Raw genomic sequence first — 24,250 nt, 5'->3', positions numbered from 1 at the left:
ATGAATAATGAACGTTCTCTCATCAGTACCGCTCAAGTTTCGTCTTGTGTTAATTATCAGCAATTTCGAAACGAAAATTCAGTTAAAAATGATTGTAACTTAAAAAATGACGCGGAAACAAAGAAACAGTTGGCTAAACCTCCATATTCTTACATAGCTCTAATTACCATGGCTATACTGCAGTCTCCGGAAAGGAAATTAACACTGAGTGGCATTTGTAATTTTATAATGAATAGATTTCCATATTATCGTCAAAAATATCCTCTTTGGCAAAATAGCATACGTCATAACTTGTCGTTAAATGATTGTTTTGTTAAACTTCCACGTGAGCCTGGAAATCCGGGAAAAGGAAATTATTGGACATTAGATCCAGCTAGTGAAGATATGTTCGATAATGGAAGCTTTTTGCGGAGGAGGAAGAGGTACAAGAGGCAGTTATTCAATCCTTATTCGTATATACCTTGTTGTTCGTCAGTTTGCTCTTGTTTGGGTTCTTGCTCGTCGGTTAATTACTTTCTACCTCCTTTGCCCAAACCTACAATCGAAACGATCGAGTCCAAAAAGATCAAATTTTCTATTCAAAGTATTATAGGAGAAGAAAGATAATTAACAATAATATGGTAATGCTTTAATTATATTTGGTAATGATACTTATAAATTTAAATTACTTTTCGTGTAACTATAAGGACATAGTAAGTAGGCCTATATACATATTTATAGACGAAATAATTTAAGTTAATGGATAAAATATCTATAAAGTTTTTCAAATATTATAAATGTTTCAAAGTTAAAATTCCTATATTTGATAATTTAAAATAATTATTTATTATTTTAAAAAATTTATATCGAAAGATTAATTAATATTATTTAGTTTATACTTCGTAACACTAAGCCATATTTAATTAAGTTAGCGATATACTGGTTTAAATATTTGATTAATCTTATTGTATTGTATAGTATTAATTAAAATAATTAATTAAAGTTTCATTTAATCTTAAAAGTTGATGCTGCATTGTATGCAATATCAAAATATTATCCACCAGTTCTTAATTCATTAAATTATATGCTAGTCCGAGGCAATTTTAATATTAATCAAAGAAAAGGAAAGATTGTTTTTATCACCCACCCAAATATGCAATAACATATTGAATTAAATTCTTTTAATTACACTTCATAATTTTTTATTGATTATAACGATATATGTATAGCATTTATAAATTTATTGTAATAAATGAAAGATACTTAAATAAATAGATTAATGTATTATCTGTGGTAAATTGAACTGAAATAGTTCAACGCTTTCATTATTAATGCTAAGTTTTAAAAACTTTCACTGCTTAAAAAACAATTTAATTTAATTAATATAAATCTAAATATATTGTATTTATTAAAGATTAAATGAAATTTTAAACTTATTTTAATGCAGGGCATCTTTAAACGTTATTAAATATAGGCTATATAATAATAAGATTAATAACATTTAAAAGTGATTCGATTGTACTATTTTTCTTCAATTTATGTTCGGATTTTTATTCTTGAATGCTTCTGATAGATATAATTATCAATAAAACTAAGAAAAATATTCAATTTGTCATAATAATAAACAAATTAATCGAATATTTCTATCTTTATACACAAATAAACCTACAAAAAATTAAGATTTTGCATACAGTAGACTCTTGATATGGCGACTACTCGATATAGAAAACAGTTTTGTATATTATTGCTATTTTTTGTATATGTAGGAAACTTTCAATCTAGTGAATGATTCCTCAGTCGTTTGAAAGATCAGTATATCGAGAGTCGACTGTATTTAGACCCTCTAAATACTACAGGCTTCTATATTTCTTTAGTTAATATGCCTAAGAAATCAAACAATTATTCTTTAATTTTAATAAATTAATTCATTGATTTAAATTAATAATTTAACTTTTATTAAGAATTGATAAAATAATTAGAACTGAAAAATAGGGATGGTTTATTAACTATCCCTATTTCAGGAAGAAACACTGTATGCCTATATTAGGATTAGATCTGTAATTATTTAGTTAACTGTAGAGGATAGGAAGAAATTCTAGAATTAGAACTAACATTAGTCTAATTAGAATTTCATAGAAATTTATTTATTATAATTTATAATAGCAAAACTTCGAAATAATATTTTGTTTCGAATATTTGAAATTTTATTCTCGAATGGAATTACTGTTAATTTCATTTTTATAAACAAATTATTACTATTATTATTATTTCAAGAAAACTTATAATAAAATTACTACGGTATATTAAAATCTTTTTTACGACTTCTCTAACAACGTATAACATAAATCAGTTCGATAAATTTATCAAAACAGACATAAATTTTATCATTTATAATAAAAGAATTACACGAAAAGCAAAAATCTAGTAAGACACATTAAACAAGTATCGAATTTCAGCAAAGAATTAAACCTCAAATTTAGAGCATTGATCAGGTATTTTATACAACAAAATTTCTGACTATTTTTAGAAATAAGAGAAATAATATAAGCCTGTATATATATACACTGTACATATAACAATATATTTCGTACATGGGCTCTTGATACAGTGACCACTCGATATAGCGAACTTTGAATCTAGTGAACAATTGCTTAATAGTGCTTGCTATTTTTTAATCTGTACAGTGAACTATTGACAATTAATTACTCAGCTGTCCTTTAAGACTTCATTATATAGAGAGCTCGCTGTACTGACTATAATCGTAGAGAAGCTGATTTTATTAGTAAATAGTGTCTGCTATACAAATTAAATGTACAGTACGCTTTACAGATATTAACAGATACCTCAGCGTTACCTGGACGAAAAGTACTAAGGACAAATATTGAAATTAAAACTTTGATTATTTTATGCCAACTAAAACCAACAGTGTTACTTTGGTGTAACTTCCAGAAGACCCTATACTCTGAAATCATCACTAACTTGTAAGAATATGATCAATCTACCCTGTGAAGCCTTCATTATTATGCAGTGCTTACTTATAGATTAACGCAGTAAACTTAAACTTTCGGTGTCAAGGGGATGAACTCAGGATAATGTCCAGGTTTTTTCGTAGCCTGAATTTTCCGCGAGGTCTTAGAGATTAAAACTGAAAAATTTGGTCTAGATCGGCGAAAGGATTTAGAAATGTATAGGAAATACACAGACTGAATGTCTGACATTTATAGTATGAAAAGTAGGTATATAGAGCACTTTATCTGAGAAGGTTTTTAATACAGCTGGATACGCAAACCAATGACATAGCCCGTTTAAAATGAAACAAGCTAACCTAACCTTATTAAAACCATTTTACCATCTCATTTGAATGAGACTAAACATTTCCACGTTAATCTGATGTCATCTCTTTGTTTTACAACAAGAATGAAGTCGAATTGTCATAAAATTATACTTTATCTTAACCAATTGAACAGTCTTATAAAAATATATGAAAAATAAAAAGTTTTACTTAATTTTTGTCGTCTAAAATATTTATCTCTATTCATTATATCATTAGCATTAATAAGTGAAAACAGTAAGCAATTATTTTTTAATTTTACAATTAAAAAATTTATGATTAATTCATATAATAAAATATAATATAATAATGTAAATATAGACACGAATTTCAAGTAAAACAATGTTAACATGGCTTTTATTTAATTTAAATTCATTTTAAACGAAGAAAGATCATCAATGATGGATCATACACATGACTATAATTGAATCTAACTTATTTCCAATAAAAATAAACTAAATATTTTAAATTTTTATACTAATTACGTCCATATATTTGTTAATATATCGCCATAATATATCCTTATAAGATTTGTTTCAATGAACAATTCGATATAAGAATAACATAAAGGGTGTCATGTTTAAAGCTTAGATTTTATAAAAATAAATTCTAATTTATACTTTAAGCTTATAAGCTTTATTTAATCTAATCTTAAGAGGTTAAAATTGTCCCTCTATGCTATAGAGACATTAATAGGGAATATTACACGAAATATATTAGTTTTATATAGCTAAAATATTACAAATATGAATAATTTATGCAGCAAGTCTTTGTTTAACGTCGTTTCGTTGTAACGCTGTTGAGGAAAGATAATAGAAGTGCATTTGTATTTTCTTTATAAACAATAAAACAGATTCTATGAAGTAAGAATTAAAACCAACCCTTGTTTATATAGTTTAGTCTATGGTAAAATAAATTTTACCATTTGCTAACAATTTTATGTTTCAAATAAGTAATATCGCTTTAATTAACAGTATTTACGGCTAATTTTGTATGTATATTTAAAAAATTATAATTTATTCATTGCTTTTTTTATGCCGCTTAAAAATTGTAACTAAGTTTTAACGAAAACTCATTGTTAATGGTAATTTTAACATTACTATTAAAAATATATATATGAATTTGTTGTTTTTTATACATTTAAAACAGAATTTACTGGTTTTTTTAATATTTAAATCTATGAAAATTTTTAAATTAGCTTTATAATTGCGTCATAGTGATTTGTAAAAGTGGCTCAATTGAATCATTAGATTCTCTACACACACACACACACACACACACAGATATATATATATATATTATATGTATATATATATGAGGACTAAATAAACAATATATAAACGATATATATACGAGAAACTCGTATATATGTCATCCCTCCCCACCCAATGTGGGCCTGCCGAACTCGCAATGGGCTTTAAAAAAGGGCACTCTTAGCGCTCACATGGCTGAAAGAATTAAAATAAAGAAAAATATTTTTTATATTTTAATCAACAAGTAAATGTTTAACATATAGAATTACAATACTTAAAAATATCACACCTTCTTAACTCAAACCTAACCATTGTTAGTTAGATCTATCATAAAACGTTAAATATGTAGTTAGAATGTGCTGATGTTTCTGATTCAAGAATTAATTAATATAAAAAAATATTTTCATTATCTTTCCTATTATATCTTGTACAGGATTACATAATAAATACCCATAAATACTTAAAAGTACCTAATTAATACATTCATTTAAAACTAATTTGAAGTAAGAGGTAGATCTATAATGTAAATGAAATGCTCCGGATTCTGTAATAATTGTGAATAATTTACATAAATCAGATATAATTCTATATGTAGAATATCATTTACATATGTAGCTTATATTGTAGAAAAATTAAATATCTTTTTATTTTCATATATAATAGAGTTGTTCTTTGTTATCTTTCTAAGAGTAAGACGATACAAAGATACCAGTGCTTAGTCAGAAACGAAACCCGATAAATGCGCTATCGGGTCAATATTATTCTAGGTTAATTTGTAAATGTCAAGTCGAATTATTTGACCCCCGAGGGGAAGAGAAAGAAAGTAGAGATACTGCGGTTCTTGGATTTATTTTGTATAGGAAAGGTTTCTTCGTGGGAAACCTTTCAAACGTCTCGAAAGAGATGGCTTCTTGATCTTTTTTTTTTAAATACATTTCTCCAACAGAATGGTTTCGTGAATAATATAAACTTAAATCAACGGTTCCTTAATCTCTTTCCAAAACATTTAAGATAATATCTTCCAATAAGTTTAGTAATTATAATTTTAGATTCTAGTTAGAATGTTTTAAGACTTCAAAATAAAAAAAATAAAAAAAAAAAACATTCTATCTGAAAGTGTAATACGAGAAATGAGTCCACTTGCACGTCGCTAAATTATAACTTGGAGTGTAAAATTCGTACTAGCTAAGTACGCCCGGTGTTGCTCGATTTTTGAGTGGTGAGGCTGAGTTAAGAAAAGGCGATAAAAATAGTATTAGCAATTAAAATGTACATTCATCCATCTCAATATTTATAATAATAAAACTGCAAAACACAAAAAGATTGCTCGGCTAGTGTTAACAGGGAGTTGGACTCAGACATGTTTATCTCAAAGACTTAGCAATGTACAGTACATTTGCGACTTTGCCATGCCTGAACCATTGCACCTTTCTCAAATCTCTCTTCAGACATATCATCTACAGGATAAGAGCTTTAATTTGATACCTTAACCGTATTTTTAGTCTAAGCCATTTATTCAAACTAAGTCGGACAAACTGAAATCTTTCAAATAATAAAATTCGTATATTTTTTCGTTACTTTTGTTATAAGGAAAACGATTAGCCTGCAACCTTAGAAAATGTTAACAAACCAACAAAAATATTGTTGACATCATTACTTTACAAATGCCTACATTATAATTTTTATTGTTGCAATAATGTTTTTATAGTTACAAAAACTTAACGATAATATGTAAAATAATTATTATAATTCAATTTCAACTTAAAAAAATAAGCTTTGATTCTTAATTTCCAAAGTTTTAAATTTGATATTCTTTAAAACATTTCTCTACATATAAACCTTACGCAATGTAAGATAAATATACGATTTTTTTTTCAAAATTAAGTATTATATTTTGTAAAAATAATATTACGATGTATACACAAAATCTGTGTTATAAGTTTTTAGAAAATTTTCTATATTTGACTGCAGAAAAGGTAAATCTAGAGCAAGAGTACACAACATTAATTGTTTCAATGCTAGATTTTGATAAAATTATTTTAATGTATGTTTTATATATATATTGGCTTACTCAAATACTAATAAATGCATCAACTTTATTTTAAATTAAATTCATATAGACTAAACAATTTCACAAATACCAAACAAACAGTTGGATACTTTATCGGGCTACACTGCTAAATAATTACGAAGCAATTTGGCAGGAGGCAAGCCACCAGTACGCCATCTCTTGTTAAATACAATAATTTAATTTAACAAAAGATTGTATTTAATAAGAGAAGGCACATTGGCAGCCTGCCTCCTGCCAAATTCTGAGTAATTATTTAGCCTTATAGCCCGATAAAGAATCTGGCTTTTAAAATTTGGCCGGATGGACGAGCGGTCAAGGTAGCCTACCGCTCTGGGGATCCAGGTTCGAATCCGGACGGGTCGACAAATCTCAAGGAATTTTTCGGGAGATGGTCCGTCCGGATATGTCGGGCACAGTCCCTCACCACCCGGCTGCTCCATTGTGGGCCTGACCGAACCCATAATGGGCTTGCTAAAAGAGCTCTATCTTTATGCCCCCTTTCTTCGCTTTCGATCTTGTCCATTGAAAATCATATTGCTGCAGTATCTCTTTCAGCAATTATCTGAAAAAAGAGATATCGCTTTCCTTCGTTACTGCTGTTTTATATTGATGAATTTAGCACTGCTGAGCTGCAAACAATGATGGAACTGAGAGCGTTAATTATTCAGATCTGTAACGAGACAACTTTAGAATCTAAGAAGCCTCTAAAGAAAGTCTTTATATGAATAAGTATATATGGGTTTTACACTTAAAACTTAGTCATTTTTAAGTTTTTTACTGAAATAAATTTATTTTAATGTATAAAAATAGAAAATATTTTCGATTTACAGATTACACTTTCGTGTATTTTTTTACGTTGAAGCATTCATATTAAATTACTTTAATAGTTTACTTGTTAAATAAACGTAAAATGTCTTTATCTTTGTAATTCTAATAATTGTGCCTCCAACAGTGGGATTTTAAACCTTTCTTTTTCATTTAAAAACAACGTTAGTCTCAAAATACACTAAAAGGGACTCTGCCGTACCCCTTCTCAGACTTCATTATCCAATCATGAGATGGGAAAACGGAGAAATTGTTAAAACACCCTTTACTCTAATTTAGTGTTTATTCTGAACTTGAAAATTTTAATTAACTTTGTTTTGTTTTTTATTGTATTTTAATTGTTTATCCAACAGTTATGACGCTATATAAAAACACTTCTTTGTTTCTAAAATTAACGAAGCTACACATTCAGACTTACTCGATTTGCTTTTCAGTTTAAAATTTGGAGTTATTAATATATAAATGTAATACGCATAAATGCAATTAGTGTCTCGTACTAAAGTTATTCTTATCTCATTCAGTTACTTCATTTAATAGATAGAGAAGGAACGAGCAATTCTTTATTATAATAACGTCACAATGTCGGGCTGCAACTTTTAATCATATTTAAAATTTTTTAATTTAAAATATATGCTCTCCACCTCAAATTAGTAGTGGCTTGCCCCTTTACATCATACTTTTCCTTTAACAGTAGAGTCGTGCCGGTCATCTATCTAACACCTTTCGGGAGGGAAATTTTAAATCAAAACACATGAATTTTAGTCTAGATTGGGCTTCGTATATATTTAATCGGGGCCTCCTGACCCTAATGTTTCCATAATTGTCTCGTCTTTCATCTGTCTTACTTTGTTCTCGAGATTAAGGAAAGACGGACGGACGGACTACAGTGGGAATTTATAGATCTACAATTTTTCAAATTGCTGTCCAAATTAAGCTTTTTATTCTATATATATATATATATATATATAATGCATAAAATATTTAAATATAAATAATAATTATCACTCTACAAGTATAAAATAAGATGGAAAGGGCTCTTCCTCTTTTGACACTAGAAGAGGATTAATGATATAAGGCAACAAATGCAACTACGTGGACTACTGGTCCCTATTTAGGTGTTAGACACGTGAAGAAAATATGAGAAACTCCACGCAGCCAGTCCTTTGATGAGGCGTGAACCCGCGACCGGAGTTTAGTGGTTTTAACCACTCAGTAACTGATGAGCCACTACTAAAAAAAAAGGCAAAAACCTTATTTTGGAGATAGGATGAGACACTGTAAAACACTGTAAATGCCAATAATGTTTGTTTTTAATAGGTCAGACATTCGTATGTGTAAAATTATTAGCGAAGTTGAGGCCGAAGTTTTAAACGCGAAAACGTGTACGTCGGACGTTCGGCGCCGCTTTCCCGTAAGCCTAGAAGTTTGACAATGGCGTTTGGAATGTCGAGCGCGACTTTCCAAACGCCATTGTCAAATTAAGTCTGATTCGACCCGACATATGACTCCCTCTGTTTCCCTTTCCCTTTGACTTATAATCTGCAAAATGTAATGGCATCAATGCCACATATCGAAGTAAGGATTAAATCTGGCGTTGGAAAATCTCCAGGAATTTTCGTGTGTAGTCTGTCTTGGATATGTTTCCATGTTTCTTACCACCCGATCGCACCATTGCGATGAATTTGATATTATTAAAAGACCCACAAAACCAAAAAATTGGTCGGAATATATTTTACATTATTAAACAGATTTATACTAAAATACCGTTATAAATAAGAATGTTTTAATTTAGAATTTGAACAACGGAACCATCGATTTAACGGGTATTCACAATTAACGGACCGACCTCTCTCAATAAGTCCGTTTTATCGGAGATAAACTTTACATATGCTTTCATAAATTTAAGAAAAGATTTATTTAATAAATAAATTTTAATTATGTTGAATCATTACGAATAATATAAGAATTTAACTACGTAATGAACTAGGCCTATAAATTTTATTTTAAGTAATTTAAAACTTTTACAGAAATAAAATTTTAATTTATTTAAAGATTAAAATATAAATCACTCGTTAATTATTTTAAATTTATTACAATAATTAAGTTTTTATTATAATAAAAAAAAACAAATTCTTACCAGTTTTATCTTGGTACTGATGCAATTTTGATGTTGCCCTTCTCCTTATTGAGCCGGGAACTTTTTTTATTTGAACTTAAAACAAACAATATGATAAGAGTGAAAGGTAGCTTACATCTAGACTTCATAAATTATACAAATCTCTAAAACGTGGCTTATATCTTGGACAAAGTCTCTTAACCTCTTCTAACCTACTTACCTAAAGCAAATGATAAATCATTAATTACGTCTTTTATAAATTTGTCGATCGTGTAATTAATGCGAATTAACGATATTTAAATATTAAGAAATGTATTTTATAATACTAATTTTTTAATTCGAAAATTTAAAAATGCAAACTGAATTATATCTTACATTATTCTAAGTGACTCGTATACTTGTGTATTGGATTTTCTTCACGTTTGTAACACCTAACTAGGGCCAGTTTCACTTTGAAAGTCGTCAGTAATCGTCCACGTGTCGCGTTGCCGTACACAATTAATTCATTTGTGTATTGGTTTTAGGAGCCTAACATGCTCCTATTAATATGCTAAATCGGCTATTGTAAAATAAAGAATAGGGTCGTATACACAAAAAACTAATAATATCGTGAGTCTAGTAATTCATCCGCCCGTACTATTACGAAGTTGCAAGATACTGAATCCCACCATATTCGTTAGCTCTAGTGTATAATCGAGAAATGAGAAAAGGTAGGTTCACATTGTCTTACGAACCGCTAAGAACGATCAAAACTAACACAACCTATCAGTCGAGCTAATAACGCCACTTGGTAGTGGATTCGCGCCTTACCAACGTAAAGTTTTCGGATTTTCTTTACTTATCTAATACCTAGAGGCCAGTTTCTCATAGAAAGTTCTTTCGGGAGGCACTTCCCTTGACAGATGATCATACGTTACGTTGCCTTATACCATTAATTCAATCCAAAACGGACACTAATCAAAGCGAAATGTTGTTTACTTCGTACTACGTGACACAAACTGAGTTACGAATATCCCCAAGTATTCGTATACCTCTATCTACTCCTTTCTCAAAGTAATGGGTTTGTAGTAATTGAGTAACGAATGCCAAGTACTTTACCCAACCTGTTGACGAGGAGCGAACCCACAACCGACCACTGAAAACTGGTTGAATGTAAATTCGCGCCTCCTCAACAGATTAGTCGAGCGTTTTATCCGCTTGGTTGGTCGATTTGTTGATAAGCAACACTTGTTTACTGTTCTACGCAATTCTTTTGCATCATTATTAAACGGACATTATCAGTTTTGTGCTCTTCCCTGTTGTGTAAATTGTTGCGAATATTTTAACAATCATTAATTAAAATTTCAAATGCTGTCTGTCATCAGGGAAAATATCATAATTATATTGATATTTAAATTAATAGGATTAATTGAACGTTCATTAAAATTTTATTTTTCTTATTCAGGTGATGAAAGTAACACTTTATATAGAGAAATCATCGTAGACAATTAAAAACAAAAAGAGGACACAGAGGCAGAATTCCAGTGTTTTGAAGATATGAAAGAAACGAGTATGACTGATTGGAAAAGTATAAATCCAGTTTCCATTTGTAGTTTCTTTTTCTTAGAAAAATAAAACTGAAGTACATTTTAAGTGTTTAAATAAATTCTAAATATACTGTAGTTGCATTATATTTAAAACATAAACAAATAGGTTAATGTTACCTTAGGTAGCCAAGATGGCGGCTCCTCCCTAATTCCAGCAAGGAAACAGTGGGTTACACGTTCTAACCTAACCTGACCTATTCTAATAAATTACCATAATTATTAGCAACCAAATTATTAGAATAGGTTAGGTTAGGTTAGGTTAGAACGTGTGTCCCACTGTTTCCTTGCTGGAATTAGAGACGAGCCGCCATCTTGGCTACCTAAGGTAACATTAACCAACAAAGAATACAACAACATCCACATTATTAAAACTTTATGAAATGTAGGTAAAATTCATCTTAACAAATTATTTTAATAAAAAAACTTTTTAATTTCACTTTAAAAAATGATTCTATTCGAATTTTTTAAATTTTATTATTATTTTTTTTAATTTTTAAAATAGACTTTATTTAACCTATCAAATATCAATTAAACCATACCAAACAGTCAAAATGACTCCTAGAAAGTTGTTACATATAAGCCCGACAATAAGTTAAAAACACTACTAATACTATAAATTATGACACTAAGTTTACGTGAAAATACTGATTTTTTATAATTATTTTTAAAAATTAATATCATATATAGGCTACCATTTTGAGGTAGTTTTTATATGTATTGTTTATGTACAAATGGATTACATATAGGTTCTTTTCCACACTTAATAAGTTATCATACAAAACAAAGAATTAAGGATATATACACTTTGATAGGTCAATGGAAATGAACCAATATCGAGTTGTCTTTAAGATATTTTTTTTTTTTTCAATTTCGAACAGTTAACAAAATACGGGAAAATTCAAAACATTAAGGAATCATTATATTTAAGGGATTTATTCGCTTTACAGAAAGAATGTTTACACGTCTCGATTCTCAAAGATAACCGAGTTATATAGAAAAATCTTTATTACAAATCAGTTTAATATTTCAGTATTAACTACAGCAGTACAAAGTACTACAGTTCACTATTAGTTTAAATATCTGATGTCAAATCATATAAAGAAATGTAAAAAGCAATGTGATAAGCAACACGGACTTTTGGAACGAGTTCTTTGTAAATATGAATTACAAAACGTTCTTCTTACTCATAATTCTAAGAAACGTTTTCCAATATAAATTATAGCTGCCTTCTTTTGTTGTTAATAACTACTTTAAATTAAAATATGTTTTAAAAGTGAATAAAAATAATTAATAAATTATATTTTAATTAAAACTTAACAGAGAAAAGTTCACGATGTGAAGAAACAATGATATCATTGATCATTGTTTAATTCTTTGTTTTCAAAGCGATTGTCGAAAGCTGTTTAGAAAATGTTCGTTGTAACGAATGCGATTATTATATTCATTTTATTATTGATGCTAATTTTCTGTCGAACCACCTATTGTGAACCAGACAGAAGAATGGACAAAAATCTTGGATGGGAGAGGAAGGACCAAAACCTGTTCGGAGAATGGACTGGTTTACGAGGAATCAGAGATTCCAGGATGGAAGATAATTACCGATTTTGGAATGTAAAAAAGAAAAAAAGAGGCGAATGGAATTTTGACGGAATACTTCCTAAAAATAAAGCTTGGATTTACGAAAGAAAAAAGTCGAAAGACAACAAGAAACGACTAAGAATGGAAAAATTTCACGATGCACTTTTTAAGAAATTCGAGTTAAATAAAATGAATACAAACAGGAAGTCATTAAAGAACAATAATTACAATATTAAGGAACGTAGAATATTTGTAAAAGAAAAGAATCACTTAAAGAAAAAGTATAAACCATCGTTTTTATTTCCAAAAGATAGAAAAATCCCGTACCATCGAGCTGCTAATTGGATGAATTCAAAGACGAAGAGATACCGATCAAAGCAACCTTCGTTTCCATCACAGAACTGGAAGAACTCAAAAAATCTTAAACATTTTCAAACTCTCAAAGATGATGTTTATGTCAGGATGGTTCTGTTCATAGTGGCTTTAGTATGCCCATTCGTCTTGTTCGGGGCCTTGGCTATTCTTATTTGCATAATTTCTCTCATTGTAAATCTGTGCGAAGAACCTCGAAGTTGAAGTCGAAATAAACATACAGACATAAAATTCTCGGACCATACGAGAAAATTATCTTCACGACAAAACGACGAGGATATGAAATCTTTACTTTAAGGACATAATTCATCATACCATCTTCTGAAAGCGAATTTTCAGAATAGGGTATCGTAATAGAGCTTACTCAGTAGACAACAGGCAGAAGCGAGAATTTTCTCAAGGAAACTCAATCTTAAGCGAGAGATGAAAAAATCCGTGTAATATCTAAACGTTTGTGACAGAATGACAAAGATGAGGATCAATAATATTCCTCTTTTGACGTAATCGAGAAACGGAGTAATGAAAATGGAAATGTTAACTTGGATGAAGAAGAAGAAGAAGAAAAGAAATCTGAAGACAAAATGTTTGAATGATTATTTAAGAATAAAGGATAAAGAATGATGGAGGAAGTTGGAAGTGAAAGCTTCAGAGAAAGCAATCCAACTGTTTGCCGTTGTTACAAAATTCTGTATGATTTCTGTTGAAAAATTAAAAAAAATGAAATAAAGCTTTAACTTGTATATTCAATAATTTATAACTGTAATATATTTCGTAAATTTCTATCAGGGATATTTTCTGTTGACGTCACTTCGATTTTTCATTTCGTGAGTCATTAGAAACATTTACACCTATGAGCAAAATGGGCATTATTTATTCTTGTGCATCAATATATATATTTATTGATATTTCTCTTCATTCAAAGAAAAAATTGAAAATTAAGGATCTAAGTTGAATACATTTAAATGTTTATAGTGAACATGTTTAAATTGTAATTAAAAGTAATACAATTAGATATGAAATGAATTTGTCATTTAGAAAACGTTATTCAGCGTCACATGATATTTGATTGACGAATCTTTACTGGTCAGGTTAAGTATCTTCTGCAGAGTGTCCCACTTAAAATCGGCCCGACTGAGATGATGAAACATTATGATGTAAATTTTAGTAGGAATATTTGAAAAAAAAGTGTATGAGTTTAATCCCGAACAATACTAAACTACAGGAAACTTGTTTGTTTGTTTGTATACGGCAACGCGATACGTGGGCGATCTGCCGCGGGACGACGCTTTTAAAATCTTAGTGTGGAAACAGGTCTCTATTTAGGCGTTACAAACGTGAAGAAAACCCGGTAAATTCCGCGTGGCCAGTCTGTTGGCGATGCGTGAATCCACGACCAAGTGCCAGTATTCGGTGCCGCTATCCACTTGGTCATTGGTGAGCATATGAAGGAAAGCAGTCACAGAAACATTGAGGCTATGGACATCAGTATTTTGCTTAAGACCAGTCTGAACTAGATTATTATGTAGCTTTGTATACGATGATTACTCATATTGAAAAGTGCGTGCATGTGCAAGGACACCATTTTCGGAATCTTATGTATGTTTCTGTGCTTTTAAACAATGTTGAAATTCAGTTCTTCAAGTGTCTTTTTCCTAATTTCATTTAAATCTTTTCCGGTGAATGGAACCGATTTTACATTGGGTACTATTAGTACTGCATTTAATACTGTAGGTTTCGTGTTCTCGAATCTATCTTAAATTGATGCATCAAAAAATTGAAATTCATCAATGGGCTGACACATGGGATTTTTCCGGGATTTCTTCACGTGTCTAAAACCTAAATAGGTGCCACTTTCCCAGGGGCGGAAAGACATAGGGACTAACAGTGCTCAAGCCCTGAGCCCCCAAATGTGAAGGGCCCACAACGATTGAATTATTTGTTAATAATATTTCTTCATTTCTTATGTTTTTTAATATAAATAAAGATATTTCAACTCTGATTTTGATGTTATTAAAAATAAATTTTAAACCATAATTTAAAGATTCTTAACGTAACAAAAAATGGGACCCCATTGGACTTCAATAAGCTCTAGGCCCCAATAAACCTAGATCTGTCCATGGGTATATACAATTATTTATTTTTTCAGCTGTAAAATTTCATTTTAATTGAATTCGAAATAGCAAACGAATTGGGCAGAACACTTTCAATACCACATAGAAATTGTGAAAAACGTGAATACTTATACATTGATTAATCAAAAATACGACCTGGACAGAAGTAGCGACGAAGAAAAATGAAACTTGTAAGGTCGGACGAAGGTGAGAGTTCGAAGGTCGGGTTACAAAGGCGATTTACTAGCTACTACAAGGGGTAGGAAATATATTTGATATTCTTGTATTTATAATATCATTTATGATCTAAGCGACTAATAAAAATCGATACATGGATTTGTCTGCTTTGTAGTTATCAAGTAGGTCTAATTTTTGGAACATTTTTGCTTTATTCAATAAATAATTTATAAATAAACCAACAACAAGTTGCTCAACTTTCCCGGTAATTTTTAAATTTTTTTGGAGCTATCTGTTAGCATATTTTACATAACAACTTTTATATTATTAACTATAATATTATAAAATGGCAAAAACCTTAATTTTGAAGGTAGGGATGAAATTTATAAAAAAATTTTAAATGCTAATAACGAGTAAAATCGTCTTTTAGCCTGACACTACTGGAAATACACACGGTCCATCCATCGTCTCCCCACCCCCTCGACCTTTAATCACCAAAATTTAATAGTATCAAACTCTCTACAAACCGCTTTGTAAAATTTCAGAAATTTTTGACATAAAACACAGGAGTTATTAAGCTTTAAATAGGGTGAACAAAATCGTGCAGCCCAAACACTGACATTCATACATAGAGAAATTACCCCCGAATTATTTTGCATTTCTCGACGTTTCAAGGAGTCCTATGTCCTTGCCATCCCGCTGTCACCTTGATCGCTGGGCCATCCGGCCAACCGTTCAAAACTACTTGACATAAGTAAATCAATTGTTGGTAAATAGCTATTTTGAAAGAAATCAATTCTTTTATTATTATTGCCAGTTGTCCGCGACTGTTTATTCGTCGAATGTATGTTACATTCGCTTATTTCGCAGCCAACTTCTTTCGAGGTCATTCCACTATCCGCAACCCGTGGAAGCGCTCGGTGGCACCTGGCCGTGAGGCCGAGAGGCTGGCGCCTGGCCGAAAAGACCGAGAGGCGCGTGCTTATTTAATGGCGGCACGTACTCGCCATATTGTGGTACCGTCTTAGGATTTTTGTGGCATTTTCTAGAAATAGCGTCGCCACTTCGCTATCCCACCACATCCTGATAGTATCACAATTACCTGAAAATAAAAGTTCCTATCTCAAAATTAATACCTACCAAAATCCTTGCGTGCTTATTTTAGAAGTGGCAGCATGATCTCGCCACGTTGTGTTACCGTCATAGGACGTTCGTGGCGTATTATAGAAACAGCGAGGCCATTCGCCAACCAACCAGGTCCTGATTGTAACACCATCTCCTAAAAATAAAATCTTTTACCTGAATATTATGGAAGTGAAATCTGTTCTTGTAAACTTGTTTGCTGTTTTCTGCTTTACAAATTTCGCTTTATTTTTAAATAATTATTGACTATTTTGTCCAAACTTGACGTAGGAAAACGACGAAATGAAATAAACTAAATGTCAAAATGAAAACTAAATTAACAATCAACTTTTTCGTAAAAATTTAATTTTATAAGCGAATGAGCATTTATTTATCGTTACATCGTCACAATGCTGGCAATTTTTTAAATCATATTTTAAATTTAATTTAAAATATATGCTCTCCACCTCAAATTAGTAGTGGATTTTCCCTGTAAATCATACTTTTCCTTTAACAATAGAGTCGTGCCAGTCATCTATCTAACACCTTTCTGGGGAAATTTTTTGAAATGAAATAACCTGACTTCCGACTTACGTTGGAAGTTCGTATATTGTTAATCGGGGTCTCCTGCCCCTAAACTTTCCACATTTGATGTCGACTTTCATCTAACTAACTCCGTTCTCGAGATTAAGAAAGGATAGACAAATAGACAGGTGCCAGTGAGAATTTATAAAACTATAATTTAAAATTGCGAAAAAATTGAAAGAGAAGTAAAAAATAAAGGAAGAAGAGAAGAAAAACGATTGTATGGAGACTATGGCCAATGAGTAAGGCGAGCTTTAGAGCCGTAGAAAGTTGAAGCTTGCATGCTGAAGCCACCGATAATAAATTCGGGTCTTGACAAACGGTATAGTAACGATTAGCTCTAAGAGATTAGATAAGATCAGAATGGTAAGGAAAAGGGGTCATGAAAAATATGGCCAATAGTGAATGCAAACTTTAAATACGACAATGTAATTTAAGATTTAACTATATATCATACATGTAGTTTTCGATTCTTAAAGTTAACCTGATATATTTTTGTTTATTAAAATTTTGTTAGTAAAATTTAGAATTTAAATGTAGGAGAACAGAGTAAAATATTGATTCCCATTCTACGTTATTCAATACGAATTTATTTCCTGCATTGATCGCTAAATAAACAATTAATGACGTAAGCCAATACGAAATTCGATTTAAATTTAATCGTATTGCAGTTTAATATTTAACGATTTTTCAAAATGACATACGTAACGTATTACACGACAGTTATTATATCGTATTGTTATTTAATTAGAAATATATTAAAATTATAAATAATTATTACGTGTTAATTCATACGACACAAATAAAAACGGCTATGCCGACAGAAAATGAAGCCGTTATAATATTTATGTTTAATTATAATATGTCTGGTTTATATATAAAATATTCTGAATAAATATTAATAGATATATTTATATTCAGTCTTTCTGTTCTGTGATCAAGAAAGTATTTTCCCATATGTAATTCATCGGTTACCGATTGAGTAAAACCGCTGAACACTAGTTCAAGGATTCACGCCTCACTACGGAATAACTACGTGCAGTTTTTTAGTGATTTTTCAGTGTTTAACACTAACACGACCCGTTCTCCATTGAATGTCCTCTTTAAAATCATTCTCCTTGGAAGATCGCCCATAAATTGCATAGCGTTATTCCATCAATCCAATTTTTCATACCCATCAAGCAGGTTCGAACAATCTGCAAGAGGTACGATCGGATGGTGGGAGATGGAACCCAACGTATCCGAAACAGACAACACATTAAAACTTCCTAAGGAATTGTGTGATTCTGGATACGGAATTCTGGGTTCCTGAAGTAAAGGGATGAAAACTACATTACCTCGGCTGTTAATAAAAGCTATTTAAAACACAAAAATAACAAATTGATCAATGAGACTTGATTAGATAATAAATCAATTACAAAATTAAAATTTCATCATAATATAGCACCAGTTGTTGTGGTTAAACATAAATAGCTTTAAGTTACTATTCTATAATTTTTAATACTCATATTCCGTGTGGAAACACAATAGACTATATATTTATTACATTAACCTTGGATTCTGTAAACAGTAATTACGGCGAAGGAAATATCGAAATTCGGGTTTGGAATCCACCATTGTTCAACTGATCGTAACCCGAGTATATCGCATTTTTATCTGCGCGCTATTCTTGCAATCTTTCATTTTACAGAGACACGTAACATCCTGACGTTTGATGTGGATAATCTAAAAAGAGTAGCATTCAAATTTCTAATTACATTTCCATAAAATTACGTAAGTGTTACGAAATAATGGAAAATTTTTTGGCAAAGATTGAAGTCGAATGAGTCTAGCAGAAAAAGAAAAGATATGAACACAAAAGCAGAGATATGTTTGAACTGCGTTTTATCTCCGTTTACGTCTATAGCAAGAGTTTACGGATATACTTTTTTCATTCCTTGTTCCTGCCACAACCGAAATGATGTTAATGTTCACCCAATTATAATAAAACTTCATTCATTCTTCATCGAATGTTTCTACTGGATAGTTTTCTTTTCGGTGTTTTCCATGACAATACCGGTTTTGTCAGAGATGATTCCTTGTCAATCGGGATACTTGATAATCAAAAATGATGTCATCTTTGTGAAAATGACTCTTGCTATTTTGGTTTTAACTAACGCTCTCGCTTTCAGTATTATAAAGCGAGTGAAATTAACCCCGAATATTAAATTGAGGAAGCCGGAATATTTCTGTCGAAAAGAATTGTGCGACGTCATAAATCACAATACAATTATCGCTTCTGTTATTGTTATATGTTTCACTATTTGTGGCCAAGCTTTGATGATTTTTTATACTTATCCTGCTGTAGAGGAAGGAAAGTCTTGCGAGTACGAAGCACAGTTTTGCAGCGTAAAAATTGGCATTTTCATTAATTTAATTAATGGTGGATTATACTATCTAAGTTTCTTTATTTTCTTGTTTATAATTATATTAAAGACGACTTTCCAGAAGCTATCGGAAGATCTGCAACTATTAAAGATGAATCATCCGAATTTGGAAACGGAATTAGAAATAATTATGACGCAACACAATGAACTTTGGGACTGTTTTAAACAATGGAATGGCCCATTCAATTACGCATTGACAATTTTGTATGGTTATCTAATAACACAAACCAGTCTGCTTTATTATATTTTGATTTATTCGAAGATGGAATTTGCAGCAAACGTTTTCATTTTCTTAATTTTTGTTGATATGTCATTTACTTGTGTTTTAGTAGGATTTTTACTATCCACTTTCACATCTACTGTAATTTTTGTATTGTATTAAATGCGCAATTCCATGCTTTACTCTACTTGTAACATGTTTTTCTTCTTTCTTTCAGATGCAAACATCGTTTCAGGACATTCGAAGATTCGCTCAATGCGATCTGAAATTGGAACAGAAATTAAAAGTAAAGCTTCTGTTATAAAATACAATTAATGATATTTTTTAATTTGCATAAAATAATTTTATGAATTTTGTACAGATTGTGAATTTTATGAAAAGATTTGGGAAGGCATCTTTATGTTTATCTGTCAACGATTTCTTCGATGTTACCAAGAAGTTTCCAGTCAAGATATTCGAGTCAATTAACTTTTTTAATATATTAATATATTATATATATATATATAATCGAGACGAGTTGATAATAATAATAATAATCAGTGCAGAGCCCAAACGGTTAAGAGTTGAAAGTTGAAATTTGGTACACAGTTAGGGTACGTCACGAGAATGCACACTAAGAAGGGGTTTTTCGAAATTCCTCCCACGGGGGAGAGAGACAGGATTAAATCTTAACACTTTCCATCGACAATGGAAGTGTGAAGTAACAATGGAAGTGTCAACAGTGGAAGTGTCAACAGTGGAAGTGTTAAGAATGTAAATGTTAACAATGGAGGTGTTACGTAACAATGGAAATGTTAATTAAGAGCCCAAACGGTTAAGAGTTGAAAGTTGAAATTTGGTACATAGTTAGGGTACGTCACGAGAACGCACACTACGAAGGGATTTTTCGAAATTCCTCCCCACAGGGAGAGGGACAGGATTAAGGCTACACACTTCCATCAACAATGAAAGTGTTATGTAACAATAAAAGTTTTAAGAGAAACCGACGTGCAAGACGCAGATGGAGAAAAAACGGGCGCTGGAAAAAAAAGAAATAGAGTAATATGTTAGAGTATATTCGATTTTCAAATTTAAACAGATTAGTTCGGTTTTTCTCGACTTTTCTTCTTTAGAACATTCGATGAAAATCGAACGATATAATCAGAACACGTTGTGAAAATCGAAGAATATTAAAACATTCGATTTTCAAATTCGATCTTTCTTTAGAAATATCTAGTTTGTTGATGAAATTACTCTCTTAACAATGGAACAATGGAACAATGTAACAATGTAACAAGACTAAAATATACAGTAATTCTGAGGAACTTTTCGGCAAGAACAATCATCATTATTGTGTATTGTACAGGTTACAAATAAAAAAGTCATGTATATATGTTTTACAATATAATAATCACATTTATTATAAAAATTTTTACACGTATGCCACTTATCCGCACTGTAATCTAATTTGCAGGTGTTATTAGGCTATACAATATTGAACACTATTCTTTATATGATAGAAGTCATTCTCGCTGAATATTAGTCTTAAACAATCCAAACACAAAATAAAATACACGAATCCCTATAAGTCGGTACAGACGTGTTGTCATTCACTACAATGAGCAAGATGTCATTATTATACATTAATTTAAAGAAAAGGGATTCCCCAGTTTCGTCACAGAATAAGTAATAGAAAATTCCGTGCTCATTTCAATCGGTCCGAATCGTAGATGCGACAAAAAATATGAAATGAAATGGTTCAAATTTTTACAAGATATTATTATTATTTATTGTGAAATTTTGCCGCCCCCTAAAAGTGCGCCCGGGGCGGGCCGCCCCTGCCGCCCCCACTACTCTACGCCACTGCATCAAACCCTTCGACGGCCAACTGTATCGTCACTTCAAGTTCATTTTGAAACGATACAAACGATTAAGTTCGTCCTACACAATGAGTTTGTGGACATTACTTGGTTACAAGGATGATCATCTTCAGTCGTTTTTTCCCCTAAACCTACGACAAGCAGATCGAAATCTGTCCCAAGCGCGAAGGGTCTCGTTTTAGTGGCTATAAAATTGCTGAATACTTATCTCTTGAGACTCCAAACGTTTCTAATGCTTGTAATTTTGTTTCAAGTTAATCATAAAGCTTTCTTAAAGAATTCCTTTTAACTGAATTATTTTTCTGTAATACCAGAGAATGAATTCGAACGTATACTGCTATGTAATTTTTCTCTACCAAAACGGGCTTGCAATTTCTCTTCCCATTTGAAGGAAAACTCTTAATGAATTCTTCGGCTGGTGCTTTCTTTTTAATAACTTGAAATATATGAACGAATTTGTTATAATTGTTTAAAATTTTAAAATCGATGGAGATCAAGTCCGTCGATTTTCTGGAACTGTTTCCAGAATCCAAGCCATTTCTTCACAATACCATCAAATGTTAGTAATTTTAACCGATTCATACTCGTACCCAGCATAATAAAATAAAAAACTTAAAATCAACACCTTAATGTTTGCTGAGAAATTTTTTAATGGCCTATAGATGATGGCCTATAGATGAGGCCGAAAACGTTCGTTAAATTAAAAATTTCTCAGCAAACATTAAGGTGTTGATTTTTAGTTTTTTAGTAATTTTAACTTCGGATATTATAATAACAAACCAATTTCGCAAAATTCGTTAATTGTCTGTTGTTATAAAGGATCAGGCATATTAATGTCAACGGAATTCTCTACTTTTGCTTTAAGACTACTCATTTTACTGTGCATAATCCATTTATCGATAGATGCTTCCGATTCATCTATTCTTCGCTCAGTAACATCATCTTCCTTAGTTTCTGTCAAAAGTATTTCTCTAACTTGATCCTCAACCATTACCATCAATTTTGCCTTTTGTTCGATTTGGCCTAACTTTATAATATTTCCATTATCCGATAACGCGTCTTCTTCTTCGTATTCATTACATACTTTCGTAAGCAATCTTCTGTGCCGCTTTTAACGTCTCCATGTTTAAAATAAATAGGCCTAAACTTCAGTTTGCAGCCAAATCCTATGGCAGACGCCAGTTGATCTGGCCTCTCATAAAAATGTCCTGAGGACTGGCGTAGCGTGGGTGTCAGCCGCCCCGGGCGGAGGAAAATTTCGCTCCCCTTAAATAAAATACGGGGAATCCCTACAAGTCAGTACAGATAGTGTTGTCAGTCGCTACAATGAGCAAGATGTCATTGTTATACATTCATTTAAAGAAAGGGGATTCCCCAGTTCGTCACAGAATAAGTAATAAAAAATTCCGTGCTCATTTCAATTGGTCCGAATCGTAGGTGAGACGAAAATATGAAATGAAATGGTTCAAATTTTTACAAGATATTATTATTATTTATTGGCAAAAAATGCCGCCCCTAAAAGTGCCACCCGGGCGGGCCGCCCCTGCCGCCCCACTACGCTACGCCACTGCCAGAGGATTACCTCTCCCGGATTCTATTTCCAGGCTTGCACTTTAATCGATACGTGCATGATTAACGCTTTGAAATAAATGGAATTCTTTGAAAGTATTTATGAATAAATCTATTTTTTACGTCTAATTAAAACGTGTCAAAGGCGTTTATAATATCGCGAAATTCGATGATGATAAATGTGTCATAATATATGTATATACAGTGGTGATATTCAGCGGGTTCGCACAGGTTCGGCCGAACCAGTTGTTAAAATTTTCAGTTTTCCGAACCTTGTTAAACACACGGAACGTTTCTCAGTGGGTTTGTTTTTTTAAAGAATATATTAAAATATACGTATTATACTCTGTAATACTACTAAACTAGAGCCTTATACCCCGTTCGCACCGAGCATTTCAATCTAGATTGTGAGCAAGGTCGGGGACAATGTCTTGGTGCGATCTCTCTCGACTGTTTCAATCTCGACCGAAACGAGGTTTAATCGCGATCGATTCAAGAGAGTTCTTGAAACTAGATCCAGTCATAAGAGAGATCCCACAATCTCACGCGCGCGAGATAATACAAGATGGCCGTGGAACACGTGTCGGGCTATGGACAGCGAAATAAAAAGGATATTGTATTTCGAGAGATGATGACATCTGTCTATTCTCACTAGCGCCATTCGGGGTGAAAAATTTCTCTGCCTAAAAAAAAAGGTCGACAGCACTAATATACTATTGTTACGTGGTCTTCACCCAGGGCTCGTTACGTTCCAAATACGCTACTGATTATTAGATATATCGCAAGAAAAGGTATTGTATTTATTTCTAGCCAAAACTTCCATTTCGTTTGTCGGTGATTGTCAGAGAAAAATTTTCTGCTAGCGAACCCTTTGTTAACTATTTCGAATATCACCACTGTGTATATACAGGGTGGGCCAACGAAAACGAACCGGAGAGTGTTCGTGTTCGTCCAAGCAAATCGCTCGGACAGGTCGATTTTATTATCGAGGGGACATCTTTTGCAATAAAGTTTTCGCGATTCGAATACAACAGATAACAAAAATTTTTAAAAACTCATTTATTTCGAAA

General features: G+C 31.5%; 1 protein-coding gene across 1 annotated transcript; it reads left to right on the top strand.

Moving 5' to 3' along the window:
- On the top strand, positions 1 to 606 carry LOC136984583 (forkhead box protein D3). Its single transcript, XM_067281639.1, has one exon. It carries the CDS (start codon positions 1 to 3, stop codon positions 604 to 606), a length of 606 nt encoding a protein of 201 aa, XP_067137740.1.
- The last annotated feature ends 23,644 nt before the right edge of the window (positions 607 to 24,250 follow it).

Source organism: Centruroides vittatus, unplaced genomic scaffold (genome assembly GCF_030686945.1).
Source record: "Centruroides vittatus isolate TY-2023 unplaced genomic scaffold, ASM3068694v2 contig_923, whole genome shotgun sequence".
Lineage (NCBI taxonomy): Eukaryota > Metazoa > Arthropoda > Arachnida > Scorpiones > Buthidae > Centruroides > Centruroides vittatus.
Note: the sequence above shows the minus strand (reverse complement) of the source record. Positions and strands in the feature narration are given on the sequence as shown.

Excerpts from the sequence above, each read along its gene's own strand:
- LOC136984583 (XM_067281639.1), top strand. The coding sequence starts at position 1 with ATGAATAATGAACGTTCTCTCATCAGTACCGCTCAAGTTTCGTCTTGT.